Raw genomic sequence first — 14,638 nt, forward strand, 5'->3', positions numbered from 1 at the left:
AAACGAGTGCTTTTGGCAGAAAAGTCCGAGCACGTTGCTCTCTGGCTGCCGGGTGCAGGGGAGTGTCCCCCAGGCGCTGGGACATCAGTGTCCTCCTCCGCTGGGGGAGGCCAGCGGGCTTCCCAGTGAATGCCCCGATTCTCGGGGTCGCCGCCTCCGCTTCGCCTTGTGTGAGTGGAGCTCGCTCATAATAGATCATTGACCGGCCTGAGCCAGGCGGCCCGAGGCCCTCGCGCCGGGCGGTGAATGCGCCGCTTCACGGGCGGCCCGGACCCGGGCTGGGGGCGATAAGCCGGGATTGTTCATCGGGCTCAGACCGGCGCGTGGGGAGAGGGCCCCTCGTCGTCGTGACGGAGCCCTCCGCGGTGGCTCAGAGAAGGGCCTTCTGTCTCCGCGGTAGACGAGCCCGTGCGGGGTGTCAATGGTGTGTGTTCACTCCCGGCTCGAATGCCCCAGGCTCGCTGGGAAGGCCCCCGCCTTGTCCGCTGGAGGGCAGGTGGGCGTCTCTGAGACCCACGGGCCCAGCCCCAGGAGAGGGTGCCCACTGTCGCCCCGGAGGCCGCTCTGGGAGTTGTGTGACCTGCCTTCCGGAGCCAGAATACCGTCAGTATCCTGAGCGGCCTGCCTGTCTGCCCCGAGCTGTCTCCTTCGTGAGGGCATCTTACCCTCAGCACCGACTCCTCAGTTTCCACTTTTTCCACCAGCGCCTCCCCAGTGGCCCCCCCGCCGTGAGCCCAGCCCTGTCCTTCCGCCTCTCGGAAGCCCCCCACCCCCAAGGTGACCCCCGGAGAGGAAGGGAGGGGAGACCACAGGGCGCCTGCAGCCCAGCTGGTTCTTAGCGTCACAACGTGGTTAACCCGGACTGAAGGGACTTGGTTTGCAGCAGCTGGAGCCGCAGCTTTGCCTCTGTCCAGATAGCAGCCTAGACCCAGGACAGGAAGTGCCCTTCTTCCTGCAGCTCCAGGTCTGGAGTCTGGTTTGAGTCCCTTTAAAGAAACGCTCATCTTTTCCCCACCCCCACCCCCAAACTTGAAACTTTTTATTTCGCTTGGGGTTATAGCCTATTAGAAGCTTCCAAGATGGCGCTAGTGGTAAATAACCTGCTTGGCAGTATAGGAGAGTTCCATCCCTGGGTCGGGAGGATCCCCTGGAGGAGGGCATGCAAACCCACTCCAGTGTTCTTGCCTGGAGAATCCACATGGTCATAGGAACCTGGTGGGCTACAGTCCATAAGACTGCAGAGAGTCAAACACAACAAGCGATTTAGCATGCATGCGTGGGTAGCCAATTAACAACCTTGTGGTAGTTTCAAGTGAACAGTGAAGGGATTCAGCCGCACATATACATGTACCCATTCTCCCCCCAAGCCCCTCCCACCCAGGCTGGCACAGAACATCGAACAGAGTTCCGTGTTGCATGGGTCTCTGATTCCTTTCTCAGGATGGGACCTGGATAGAACAGATTTTGATGGTTTTGGGAGAAATGAATACAAAGCTTTGTGTTGGTGAACTTCACAGAGCAGAAAATGGCGACATTTCCTGTTGAGTCAGGGCTGAGCTTACTGTGTGAGAATATAGGACATTCTACCTTCTCCCCTGATAGTGCTGCACTGAACCGGTCAGAAGGTGACTGTTGAGGGAAGAGAAACCGCAGCAGCCTTGCCAGATTTTTGCCCTGGGACGTGATGGGAGGGTCTTCCTGAGCGCCCATGTCCTCGTGCCTGACTTTGCCCTGTTGGCACAGAGGCTGCACCCCACGGAAGTTTGGGGGCGTCCCTTGAGTGTCAGCAAGCAGCCTCCTAAAGTAAATGCTGCCTTCAATTGGAAAGTTTCATATTATTCACATGATTTTTTTTTCCTTTGAGTTTTGAATACTAGAATTTAACAAAAGGTAATTTTCCCAAAGTGCATTGCTTAGAGACCCCTGCGCCTCCTGGGGCCTGGAGAGGGAGAGGGGAGACAGGTGAGGGGGAGGGCCCACCCGCCCCACCCAGCTGCCCCAGAGCAACTCTGTTTCCCATTGTGTTACTTAACCAGAGTTGCAAGGAGTTATTATTTTTTTTAACTTCTTTTGTGAAAACTATCCAAAACCCCATAAAAATGGACAGAGTAAGGGAAGAGCATCTATACACCCACCATCCAGCCCAAGCACTTGTTAATGGTTTGACGTATTTGCCTGCTCCTCTCTTTTGTAACCCACCTCCAAAATATTTGATTATACACCCTGCAAAGCTAGAAATGTTCTCCTGTATTACTGACCTAACAGAATAGTAATTCTCAAATATAGTCTAATATCCCATACTGTATGGGGCTTGGATGGAGCTAGAGCAGGTTGGATCCTGTGCACTGTGGACGATTATAGCTGTTGGGGGAACACTGTGTAATTGTATTTAATAACCTCTGCAACAAACCCTCCAGGGTCCAGTGAATACACAGGGGTTGCTGTTTAGCCATTTCCAACCTAGCTTCCTAAACTTTCATTTCCCCCTTTTGAACCAAACAGTGTCACTGTCAGGGACTCAGTATCTTTGCGTGCTGCACTGCCATTTCATTAATTTATTTAATGATTATTAATAACAACACCTACTATATGTTGACCATGTATTATGTGCTAAACATTGCACCTTGCCTGCATTTATCCTCACAAAAATAATGCAGTTCACATCACTATCATTTACACTTTAAAAAATGAAAAAATGGACCAGGGACTTAAAAGGCTGAGACACTTGCTCCCAGTCACACGGCTGATCCCAGGGAGTGGCAGAACTGGGTTTGGATCTTGGGTAGCCCAACCTCAGAGCTCATGGTCTAGACTACCTGTCATGGTGCTGTGATGCCCGCTGCCTACTTGTCTCCGCTCTGGCATCAGGATTCAGTGGTACTTGGCGAACTGGCCTTCTCACTGTAGGATGCCTAACCCACGAGTGACCCGTTAAAGAAGCTGTTACAGAACCATGTCCAGACAGGCACTGGAATTGGTCCAGGGCTGGCGAGGGGGGAGAAGCAACGTGGGTCTGACCTGGTCACAGGGCAAAAAGGGGTCAGGATGGTGCGGAGAGACCACACCTGAGAAGGTGGGCAGTGCGTAGGACCCGCACGCCTGAGGGCCCAGAGGCGGGAGTGAGCAGATGTGCAGCGGGGTGTGGGGCAGGCACAATCACTGGCTGAGAGCCCAGGGACCCCAGTGATGGGGGTTCAGGCCTTTAGGAGCCCACTGCGGGGAGTCTGGGCCTCATCTTCCTGGTGTGAAAAGCCTGCGACGAGCTGAAGTCTGAGAGAGGCCCCCAGCTGGGAGGCCCACGTGGGTGTGAGAGAAAGGCAGGCGTGTAGGTTTAGGTGTGAAACAGAGGTCCAGCCCACAGGATGTTGGGGTCACTCCTGGCTGGGGGTGAGGGGCGAGGAGCTCGTTCTGAAGGCCCGTTGAGCCCACAGCCCCCTGCTCCCAGGCTGCCTGGGCTTCCTGCGCAGGTCATCGCTGCCCGCCCTGCCCCGTGGCTGCCGTGTGGCTCCGTGTTCCTTTCCGACATCTGGGACCTGCAAAGGCAAGCCTGTTGCTTGGTTACCCATGTGTGTAGGTCCCCAACGTGGCCTGGCACCCAGTCGGCCGTCAGGGACTGTGATGAAACCCTCGCTAAGTTGCCCGACGACCGCGCAGTGGGGCTTCCACCGGGGGAGCGGTTCCTGGACGGGGGTGGGATGCAGACCGTGGTCGCGTGTTGGTTCCTACAGGTCTGACAGCTCGGTGGTCACAGGGCGTTTCCTCCTGGTGTGTGTCCCGGGTCCCTGCCCGCAGGGCTTGTTCAGAAAGGCCTTGCTGTCGGCAGGGGAGTGGGGGCGCTCGCTGGGTCCCGGAGCCTGTTCTCAGGGTCGCCGGGGGCCCTGCAGGAAGTGACTTCTCCGCGTGGTGTCTGGTCCAAGACTCAGTTCCCAGGGTCCTCACTTACAGGAGTGATTTATTCGCTGAAACATTTACCCACAGATTAAACGTATCCCAGCTCCAGTGTCAGCAGTCTTGAGAAAGTCGACGTATTTCATTTGTGCTGTGCAGGTGTGAGAAGAGAGTCTCTCTAAGGCATGGCAGTGCCTCACATATATTCATTTCGACCTGCTGCTTTGCTGTTTGTGCCTTCACAGGATCATTTCTTAAAGTTTAGCGACGTGTTTTATTTCCAAGATGTTGATATTTTGCCCTCTCTTAAACCGCCCCCCATCCCTACGATATGCATTTTTAAGTTATGAATACAGAGTTATATTTTCTTTAATAAATATTTTACTTTTTATTATTGTAGTTATCAAATAATATCGTTATCGTTGTTTTGTCCCTAAGTCGTGTCCAACTCTTTTACGACCCCATGAACTGTAGCCCGCCAGCCCCTCTATCTATGGGATTTCCCCCCTAGAATACTGGATTGGGTTGCCAGTTCCTGCTCTAGGGGATCTTCCTGACCCAGAGATTGAATCTGAGTTTCCTGCATGGCAGGTGGATTCTTTACCACTGAGTCACTTGGGAAGCCCATAAAATAATATAGGTATATATAAATACAAATACTTATATAGATATAAAATTGCCTAACCTTTTCAAAAAGAAACTTACGTAAGGCATTTTTAAAAAAGCAGCTTCAAACTGTTTGTTACATTCCTTTGAGAAACACACACACACACATACACACATACACGGAATGATGCGCTGGAAATCTATTTTAAAACCCTAATCAGCAAGCCATTTTCATGCCTAAACAATTAAATTACAGGCTTGTCTGGCAAGTTCCCAATTACAGCCTTGGAAAAACTTTGTAATACAACAACAAAAGTGGTTCTTTATGGGCAAAATGTGACTCCGATGGGGCTGTGCTTCATGTGTGTATGTACATGGGTCGTGTGTCAGCTAAACACATGTAACATGCATTTTCTCTGCCCTCTTCCTAACGTTTGTGTTGTTAGAAGTACGGAAGGTCTGAGTAAAAAGCTCACATTTATTGACGCGCTTTATAAGGCTAGTTATCTCAGGTTAATGTGTTGTAGGAAAAGTTGAAGCACCAAGTCGCACATGGCGTGCGTTTGCCTGAGAGAGTGCAATTGTGGCTGTTTAGTACCTGGATGTATTTGCTAAAAACTTCTCTCAAAGGGCAGTGTTTGGAGGAGGACCGCTCACTACCAGAGACCCCAACCAGGGTTGAGAAACCATCTGAGACCCTCAGGCTCATGGAGGCTGGGGATGGTTCAGTCGCTCAGTGGTGTCTGACTCTTTGTGATCCCATAGACTACAGCCTGCCAGGCTCCTCTGTCCGTGGGATTCTCCAGGCAAGAATACTGGAGTGGTGTGCCATTTCCTCCTCCAGGGGGATCTTCCCAGTGCAGGGATCAAACCTGAGTCTCTTCCATCTCCTGCATTGGCAGGCAGATTCTTTACCATAGTGCCACCTGGGAAGCCCAGTGCTATGGAATATGGGGCTTGTAAGGTCCTCCTGAATCTTCTAAATGGGGCTGCCGCCCATTTGCATTTTTACATTGGAAGTCCTGACGACACCATTCTTTTCTTTTGGGGAAAAGAAGTGATGACCCGTCTTAAGCAGCGATTTTTGCTTGCAGCTAAAAAGAACGATCGTGAAGATTATTGATTGGGCCACTGACTAAGGAAAGCCAGTTGTGGGAAATTCCATTTTGACTCTTTCTTTAAACGTTTGCAGGAAACTTTGTGAGTCAACCGTGGGCTTCAGGAAAGGGGTCACTTAGTGGTGGAGCCAGTTTTGTTAACGTTATGATTTCCTTAACGATAATGGTGTTCTGAGCTTAAGTGGTCATTACCCTTATGGTGTTTTTCCATTTTCCCCCTCCAAATATTTTTAAGTTCTTTAAAAAGACATCCCAGGTCATTCTCAGAGGGACAGCAGGGCTTAGTGTTGAATGATGGGGGTGGGCAGAGAAGTGGAAAACAAAAGAGAAAGAAGAGCTTATTGTGCTGGTTGACGGGCACCATGGACACCTTGCCTAAGACTTTTCCTGTAAACTGCAGGACCCTGCTGCCTTTCGCATGAAGCTTTTAAGCTAGTTTTTCAGGAAGCCCAGATAAGAAATGAAAAGTATATTCTCTAGCATTGGGTTTCTAGAGTGGAAGCATCTAGTCTTTGGCTGGGAGGTCGAAACTAAACATCAAGGCTGTAATAAGGAAACAAAATGTGGATTTCTCTGGCAGCAAAGGTGGCAGCATTGCTTCCCCCACCCCCCCCCCATGGAAAGGAGGACAGTCCAGCCGCATCCTTGGGATCCAGGTGAGCCTGGATGCTGGCTGGGACCACCTGAGCCGCCTCTCCTGCCTCTGCTAGAGTGGATGGGGCTGCGCTTACAGTCGGTCCTCTTTGCTCTGTGGCCAGCTGGGAGGCTCCTGGTAGTAGAAGCGAGGCCCCAGTGGGCAGGTGTCTCACTGTCTGTGACTGTTGGCTTGGCCTGTGCCCGGGGGTCTGAGTGGCCCTCGGAAGCTGTGCTTTGCAGGGGGCTTCCTCATGTCCTTTCCCGATTCTCAGCACCTGACAGGTGAGGGCATGCCCAGATGGGAAGGACATCTCCTGAAATTCACGCCCTGGAAACAGGAGTCAGCTCTACGGTCAGCTCTGCCCACACCTGAACAGCAAAGTTGGGGTCTCTGTGCAGAATCCCCAGAGCAGCCTCTTGGCTCTGAGAGCATTTCACTTTCTGTGGTCCCAATCTGCAGGGAGGAGCAGAGAGGAAAGGAACACTGGCTACAGAAGGACTGTTTGGAGATTGGAACAATTCTTACCCGTAGAAATTTTCATTTAATTTCCAGGTGCATTCATAGGTTGCCTTTTATGATCCCTAATCAGCTGAGTTTTTCTTGTTCCATGAGTCTTGTCTTTGTGCCTGGGTTTCAGATGTTTAGTTCTCATGAATTGGAGGTTCTGATATTTAACATCCTTTATGGACCAACTTGGGGCTTCCCAGGTGGTGCTAGCGGTAAAAAACTTGCCTGCCAATGCAGAAGATGTAAGAGACATGGGCTCCATCCTTGGGTGGGGAAGATCCCCTGGAGGAGGGCATAGCAACCCACTGCAGTATTCTTGTCTGGAGAGTCGCATGGACAGAGGAGCCTGGCAGGGTACAGTCCAGGGAGTCGCAAAGAGTCCGACACTACTGAAGCGGCTTAGCACCCACGCACGCACGCAGGGACTGATATCTATGACGATAAATGACTAGCACGCAGTCAACTACAATGATTTATTTTAACGATTTAGCACAGTTATTACCAGTCATTAATTGTTTAGTGACTGATCTTTTAAAGGAAACAGCTGCTCGTTGGTCGGTTTAAACTTTGCTGGATGCTTCTTTTCTTTAAATAGGCCGGGAATGGGATTCAGAACAAGCAGTGTGTAGACGTTATATATCCGCGGACGTTATGGGGCCGCTGTTCCCGCGGGGAAGCCTGGTTCCTAAGGCCTTTGTGTCTTTTCTGTTCCAGGTGCTCGCCGCCAGCGCCATGCTCTCCAGGTAGGACACGCCCGCCTGCAGGGCAGGCGCACCTCTGCAGCGGGGCAGCGGGAAGCATCTTCTCGCCTGAACATGGAGAGATAAGGCGTCCTTCGGCAGGCAGGCCCGCGTGACCAGGAGCTGTGCCCGCCGCGGCCGTCAAGATGGAGCGCTCCCGGGAGGCCGAGGCGGAGCTGAGAGGGGGCCGCAGCCCGTCCAGGGCCAGCCGGAGCCCCGAGGCGGACGGGGACAGGGCGCTGAGCCACAGCTGCTGTATCTGCGGCAAGACCTTCCCCTTCCAGAGCTCGCTGTCCCAGCACATGCGCAAGCACACGGGCGAGAAGCCCTACAAGTGCCCCTACTGCGACCACCGCGCCGCGCAGAAGGGCAACCTCAAGATCCACATCCGCGGGCACCGCGCGGGCACGCTGACCCAGGGCCGCGAGCCTGAGGCGGCTGAGACGCGCGTGTCCGAGGGGCTCGGCGGTTGCACCAGCCCCACCAAGAGCACGTCGGCCTGTAACCGCATCCTGAACGGCGCCACGCAGGCGGACACCGGCAAGATCCTGCTGCGCAGCACGCGGAAGGAGGCGGAGGGCGTGGCGGCGGGGCAGTGCGCCTTCTGCAAGAGCAGATTCGAGCGCAAGAAGGACCTGGCGCAGCACGTGCAGCAGGCGCACAAGCCCTTCACGTGCCGCCTGTGCAGCTACGCCACCCTGCGCGAGGAGGCCCTGCTCAGCCACGTGGAGAAGGATCACATCGCGGCGCAGGGGCCGCGCGGAGACGCTTTCGCCGAGAACGGCAAGCCGGAGCTGCCGCCCGGCGAGTTCCCCTGCGAGGTGTGCGGCCAGGCCTTCAGCCAGACCTGGTTCCTGAAGGCGCACATGAAGAAGCACAGGGGCTCCTTTGACCACGGCTGCCACATCTGTGGCCGGAGATTCAAGGAGCCGTGGTTCCTGAAAAACCACATGAAGGCGCATGGCCCGAAGGCGGGGAGCAAAAACAGGCCCCGGAGCGAGCTGGAGCCCGTGGCCACCATCAACGACGTGGTGCAGGAAGAGGTGATTGTGGCCGGCCTGAGCCTCTATGAAGTCTGCACCAAGTGTGGGAACCTGTTTACGAACCTGGACAGCTTGAACGCGCACAACGCCATCCACCGCCGGGTGGAGGCCGGCCAACCACGGGCCGCCGTCGGGGAGGGCTCAGCGCCCGGCCCCGCCGATTCCCAGCAGTTCTTCCTTCAGTGCCTGAACCTGCGCCCGGCGGCCGGCACGCCCGCCCGCGGGCAGACCGGGCGGCGCGTGGCTGAGCTGGACCCGGTCAACAGCTACCAGGCCTGGCAGCTGGCCACCCGGGGCAAGGTGGCCGAGCCGGCCGAGTACCTCAAGTACGCGGCGTGGGACGAGGCGCTGGCCGGGGACGTGGCCTTCGACAAGGAGCGACGCGAGTTCATCCTGGTGAGCCAGGAGAAGCGCAAGCGCGAGCCTGAACCGGGTGCGCAGGGCCCCCCGCGCAAGAGGGCAGGCGCACCCGGGGACCCCGCGCCTGGGCCCCCGGATCCCCGGCCCTCCGCACGCCCCAGCCGCCGTGCTGCCGTCCCTGCCGGCCACGGCAAGTCGTCCGAGTGCTTCGAGTGCGGCAAGATCTTCCGCACGTACCACCAGATGGTGCTGCATTCGCGAGTGCACCGCCGCGCGCGCCGCGACCGAGAGCGCGACGGCCCCGGGGACCGTGCGCCGCGTGCCCGCTGCGGCTCCCTCAGCGAGGGCGACTCGGCCTCTCAGCCCAGCAGCCCTGGGTCGGGTTGCGCCGCCGCGGACTCCCCGGGCTCGGGCCTCGCTGATGAGGCTGCCGATGAGAGCGGAGAGGAGGCCCCGGCCCATCCCACAGCAGGTGAGTGCGTGCGCCCCGGTGGCCCAGGTCCCAGTAGCCCTGCGTCCGGGTTTCCCTTGCCTGGGTATCTCATGTCCAGGTGGTTTGGGCTCAGGTAGCCCTGTAGCTGGGTCGCCCCATACCCAAGTGGCCCGCGTCCAGGAAACCTTTGCCCGGGTTCTCACGCTCAGGTGATCCAGGCTCACTCAGGTTATCTTGGACGTGGATGGCCCTGTGCCTAGGTACCGTTGAGCTGGGGAATTCCAGAACCAGTAGACTGCTGCTGCGTGCCGCAGGCATCATTAATGCCCAGGCAGTTAAGGCTCAGGTAGCCTTGCCCCCAGGCGGCCCAGCATCCTTGGTGCTCAGGTAGCCTCATCCTTCGGTGACCCTACCCCCAGGTAACCCTGCGCTTGCTGCCTTTTCCCAGGTATTCCAGGCTCGGCTAGTCCTGACTCAGGTGCCCCTGCACTCAGAGAGTCTGTACCCAGTGTGTACTTGGAGCGTGGGCTGGTGGGTGCAGACCCAGGCCCCTGGCATCTCCACTTGAGGCTCCTGTTTGCTGACTACCTATAGTGTTTGCATAAATCAACCCTGGCTGTTGAGGTCATGGTCTCTTTGGAGCATCAGGTATTGCTGAGTGAAGACGGAGTGATGGAGCCCTTCCGAGGTGTGCCCTTCTCTTCACACCATCAGCTGGGGCACACACGCTTTCCTCTGCTTCTCTCCTTGCACCAGACAGCTGAGTGAAAGAGGACCTTCATATTGTGTGCAGTTATAATTAATCTCCTCGGATTCCAGTAACCCTGTGGGTTTAGAGATGGCTAATTGGAACCAGATTACTTTCCAAGTTGCAGCTATGTAAATATTTAAAGATGCTTGGCCAAATTTATTCCCACCATGTTCCCATTTTTTAATAAATTTTATACATTTTGGTATTTTCTTCATTAATTTTTGTCTTGGGTCATTCCTTTAAATGGAGGTGATGTTTTAGTTACAAGCTTGTAACTTTCTCCCCATAGCCAGGAATGTTTTCCTTTCTCCCTGAAAATTGGTTTGACTGGATGTTACTTTTAGGGAAAGATTGGCAATGATGGAAATCCCAGTGCTTCAGCGTGGTGTTTTGTATTCTGTAGTGAGGAAAACTGCCCCTGTGCACCTCTTTAAAACAACACACGAGTGTATGTCATTTTCCCCGTACTGAAAATAGTTCTCTTGAACAGAGTTTAATTATTACAGGTCTGGACAATGTATTGTATGAGCGTCTGGTACACTCAAGTATATGCAGAGTTAGTAGAAGTGTAGTCAAAAGTTTCTCTGATCCTGCAGGGCAGTCTATACTGAATCTGCACACATGTACATGTCCATAAATGAAAAATAGCACATTATGCATCAGCTCGTATTTTGCATTTCATTTCTTAGTCATTCACCCGTGGGAGGAAGCAAGATAATATCCCTTTCTCTGAAACTGTACTTTGCATTCTGGGAGATCGTCTGGATTCTAACAGCAGTTGGTCATATATGACCTGGGGAACCCAATTGTGACCCCGGGTGGCATGTTTGAGGACTAATTTTTGTTTTTCCTTTTTAAAAATGTTGACAACTGTAGATTTTACTGGTCACATACCAGTAACACTATGTCTACTTTTTGGAGCACATTTGGATAAAATGCTAAGCTGGTAATAATTTTTTATAACTTTGAAGACAAATATTTTTAATATTTGGAAAAGCTGTCCTTCACCTCATCTATTATGATAGATGTGAGATGCCCAGTAAAAAGCAAATTCAGCAGTGCCTTTAAAGTCAAGATGTGGGAAAGATCAAATTACATTCACTGTAAATTGAAATTTACTCTGTTTTTTTCCCTCAGGTTCATTAAATTTTAGAGATTATTATTTACTTCTTAATGAGATTATATGTGTTTTCTGTATATATAATCTACTTTTTGAGAAATTTGGTGCCTCTGATGCTTCCATAGCAAGATTATATATAGTAGTGAATTTTGCAAGTTGACAACAGAATATTATAGCTTGTTGAGAGACTAGAAAATTTTATGTTACGACAATGGTGTAAAATGTTGAACATTGTAGGTCTGCACAGGTCATTTTTTGTAGCCCCAAAGGACAGTGTCTTTCCTCCTAAAGATACCAATTTTATATCGTAGCAGGCCTTTAATATTCTTCTTGTTCAGTTGCTCAGTCGTGTCTGACTCTTTGCAGCCCCATGGACTGCAGCACACCAGGCTTCCCTGTCCTTCATTATTTCTTACGTCGGTGATGCCATCCCACCATCGCATCCTCTGTCACCCTCTTCTACTCCTGCCCTCAATCTTTCCCAGCATCAGATAGCTTTTGCCAGTGAGTTAGTTCTTCACATCAGGTGGCCGAAGTATTGGAGTTTGAGCTTCAGCATCATTCCTTCCAATGAATATTCAGGGTTGATTTCCTATAGGATTGATTTCCTTGCTGTCCAAGGGACTCTAAAGTGTCTTCTCCAGCACCATGGTTCAAAAGCATCAGTTCTTTGACACTCAGCCTTCTTTATGGTTGAACTCTCACATCTGTACATGACTACTGGAAAAACCATAGCTTTGACTATATGGACCTTTGTTGAGAAAGTTATGTTTCTGCTTTTTAATACTGCCTAAGTTTGTCACAGCTTTTCTTCCAAGGAGCAGGTGTCTTTAGCTGGCGTTAGATCTCAGATGCCCCTTATGGAGAGAGGAGTATTATATGGATTATGACTCACAAAACAGTTTCATTGGCAGGGATTGGCGAGAACTTGGAAACAACCATTAATACTTGGAAAAAGCAAATGGGTGCTTTGAATCCTCTATTTTGATCTGCAGTCAACCTTTCTTTTGTTTAAAAAAATGCATTCAACTTTGGAAAATATTTGCCTTTCTTATCACTGAAAGATGACTTAGATCTTCAAACATTGAAATGACTTTAAATTCTCATAGAACCTGGGTGGGATGACTGGTTAAAATTATGAGAGGAAACACATAGAAATTGAGTCATAGAAAGATCAGACTGGTTCTCATGAACGTGAGTTCACCTGTGGTGGCAGAGTTGACATCAGAATTCAGATTTTTTTGACCTTTCCAGTAAATTCCCATCATGCCATAATTTCCTCCAAAGATTTTTTGACATCCAGGAGTGGGTTTGAACGCTGCTTCTGAATCTGGAGACAGTTCGCATGATCAGATTAACTGAAAGAAACTTCTTTTTTTTATGAAACATTCTTTGTTGAGTGTTGCCGCCTCCTACTTTGGAAAGCGCTGATTGTCACATTACCTGTATTTCCACATAAGACTGAGTCCCTGCAGCCCTCATTAAGGACTTAAAATAGTCTAAGAGCAAAGTTGTGAATAAAACTCAATAATTTAAAATGTGTTAGTGAGCTGGATTTAAGTCTCCATTGAGAAAGTGACTTGGCACCGATGGAAAGTACACTTCTGGAGTTCACAAAAATTAGTCCTTTTAATTCGGGAAGAGGAGCCTTGAAAGGGCATAAAACTGAAATTAGAAAAATTAATATTTTCAACCACAGAGTAGAGTGCTCACAAGTCATCCCTGTGGATGGGTGAACAGACCAAAGAGGAATTCTGCTTAGAAAGCATTGGAATGGGTGACTTCCATGACAGTCCAGTGGTTAAGACCCGGCATTCCACTCCCACATGCCTCGTGGTGCAGCTTGGGAAAAGAATTGAAATCACGAGAGTGCTGGGATGACTTAGGAGTGATGGAAGCCCTCTGGGTGTGTCTTGAAGGACTCTCTTCATGAGCTCAGTGTCCTCTAAGACATGGCGCCCGGGGCAAGCCTGGCCTCATGCTGGGGGCCCTGACTTGATGCAAAACCCATTCCCACTGGGTATCTCCATACCGTTTCTGCTAACACTTAGGTGATTGATTACCCCAGGTATTTTTGTTGTTGTTGTTGAAGTATAATGGCTTTACAATATTATATTAGTTTCAAGTGTATGACATAGTGATTCAATATTTTTATAGATATATTGCAGTTAAATTTATTACAAAGTAATGAGTGTTTCCCTGTATTGGATAATATATCCTTGGTTTTGACTATCTTCTGTTATTCTAACTTCTTCTATCACATCAAATCCATAATCCGCTGAGCCCAACCTCTCTCTGTATCTTTGGATGATGGCTGTAACGTAATTGATAGTAAAACCCCAAGTTTCGAAACTGCAGATAATGAAATTGCAAATATTTGACTGTTTCTAACTGACAAATCATGACTCAGTTTTCATAGAATGGAAAGTTCTGTGAAGAAGTGCCACAGTATTATATGTAGTTGGAAGAATTAAGGAGAGAGTTTTCAGGATTAAAAAGTACAGTCAAGGGAAGAAAAGACCATCAGAAAGAGGAAGTTATTTGTTTCAGAAAGCCTCCATTTTTCTGATATTTCTTCATTTGCTTCCTCCAGTCTAACACTTTGGGACGTTCCAGCTCATCTTTTTTCTGTTGTAACTGCAAGAAGAGCCACAGTGTTCTGGTTGTAAAATGTTGGTGGAGCACGTGCTCTGGGCCTGACCGCTTGTCCACATTAGTGTATGGGTGGGTGAGGCCGGCCAAGCCGTGGTCACCCAGCTTCCAGAAGGGTTAACTGGCTAGTCTCCTCTTTTTTTTTTTTTTTCCATAGAGCATGGGCAGTCATTAGAGCAGTTTAGGGAGGAAACATTGCTACGTGTCCTCCCATTGTGCCGGGATTTGGGGGGACTCTAGAGGACAGCAGTCCCAGTGTGGAGTGTAGGGTGAGCCCAGGGGGAGATGTTTACTGGCAGCTGGGCCTGCTGGCGGGAGGCTTTTGTTGTTACTTAGCACTTCCTTTGGACAGAGCAGGAGGGGCTCTGGGCATGGATGCTCCCCACTGTCCTTCTGTCCGGATCCATGTCGCGGTGTGTTCTGAGCCAGGGAGCTGGGCCCCGCTTGCAGACCTGCCTGGTTCCCATCTCTGGTGCTCAGTGACCGGGAAGGACTTCTGTCCTAACGCAAGGCTTCATCAGTGCCTCCCCAACTCAAGAAGCTAAAAATGATACCACAAGAAAGGGGCTGGGGGCAAGGAGGAGAGACCATAAATACAGTGGGAGGATGGGAAACAGGATATGTGTAACTGGCTTGGGTGGCTCAGCGGGTGAAGAATCTGCCTGCGATGAAGAGACCCCGGTTCAATCCCTGGGTTGGGAAGATCCCCTGGAGAAGGAAATGGCAACCCATTCCAGTGTTCTTGCCTGGAGAATCCCATGGATAGAGGAGCCTGGCAGGTTA

At 51.2% G+C, this 14,638-nt stretch overlaps 1 protein-coding gene across 5 annotated transcripts in view; it reads left to right on the plus strand.

Annotated features, from left to right (window-relative positions):
- The window catches only part of ZNF516 (zinc finger protein 516), a 100,408-nt gene that overhangs the window by 37,236 nt on the left and 48,534 nt on the right, over positions 1-14,638 (plus strand). For all 5 annotated transcript variants that reach the window (XM_061399502.1, XM_061399503.1, XM_061399505.1 and 2 more), the window contains exon 2: positions 7,471-9,371. In XM_061399502.1, the coding sequence (XP_061255486.1) occupies positions 7,643-9,371 (1,729 nt within the window). In that variant the 5' untranslated portion in view covers positions 7,471-7,642. The remainder of the gene's footprint in view (positions 1-7,470; positions 9,372-14,638) is intronic.

The sequence above is a fragment of the Bos javanicus genome, chromosome 24 (genome assembly GCF_032452875.1).
Source record: "Bos javanicus breed banteng chromosome 24, ARS-OSU_banteng_1.0, whole genome shotgun sequence".
NCBI classification, from domain to species: Eukaryota; Metazoa; Chordata; class Mammalia; order Artiodactyla; family Bovidae; genus Bos; species Bos javanicus.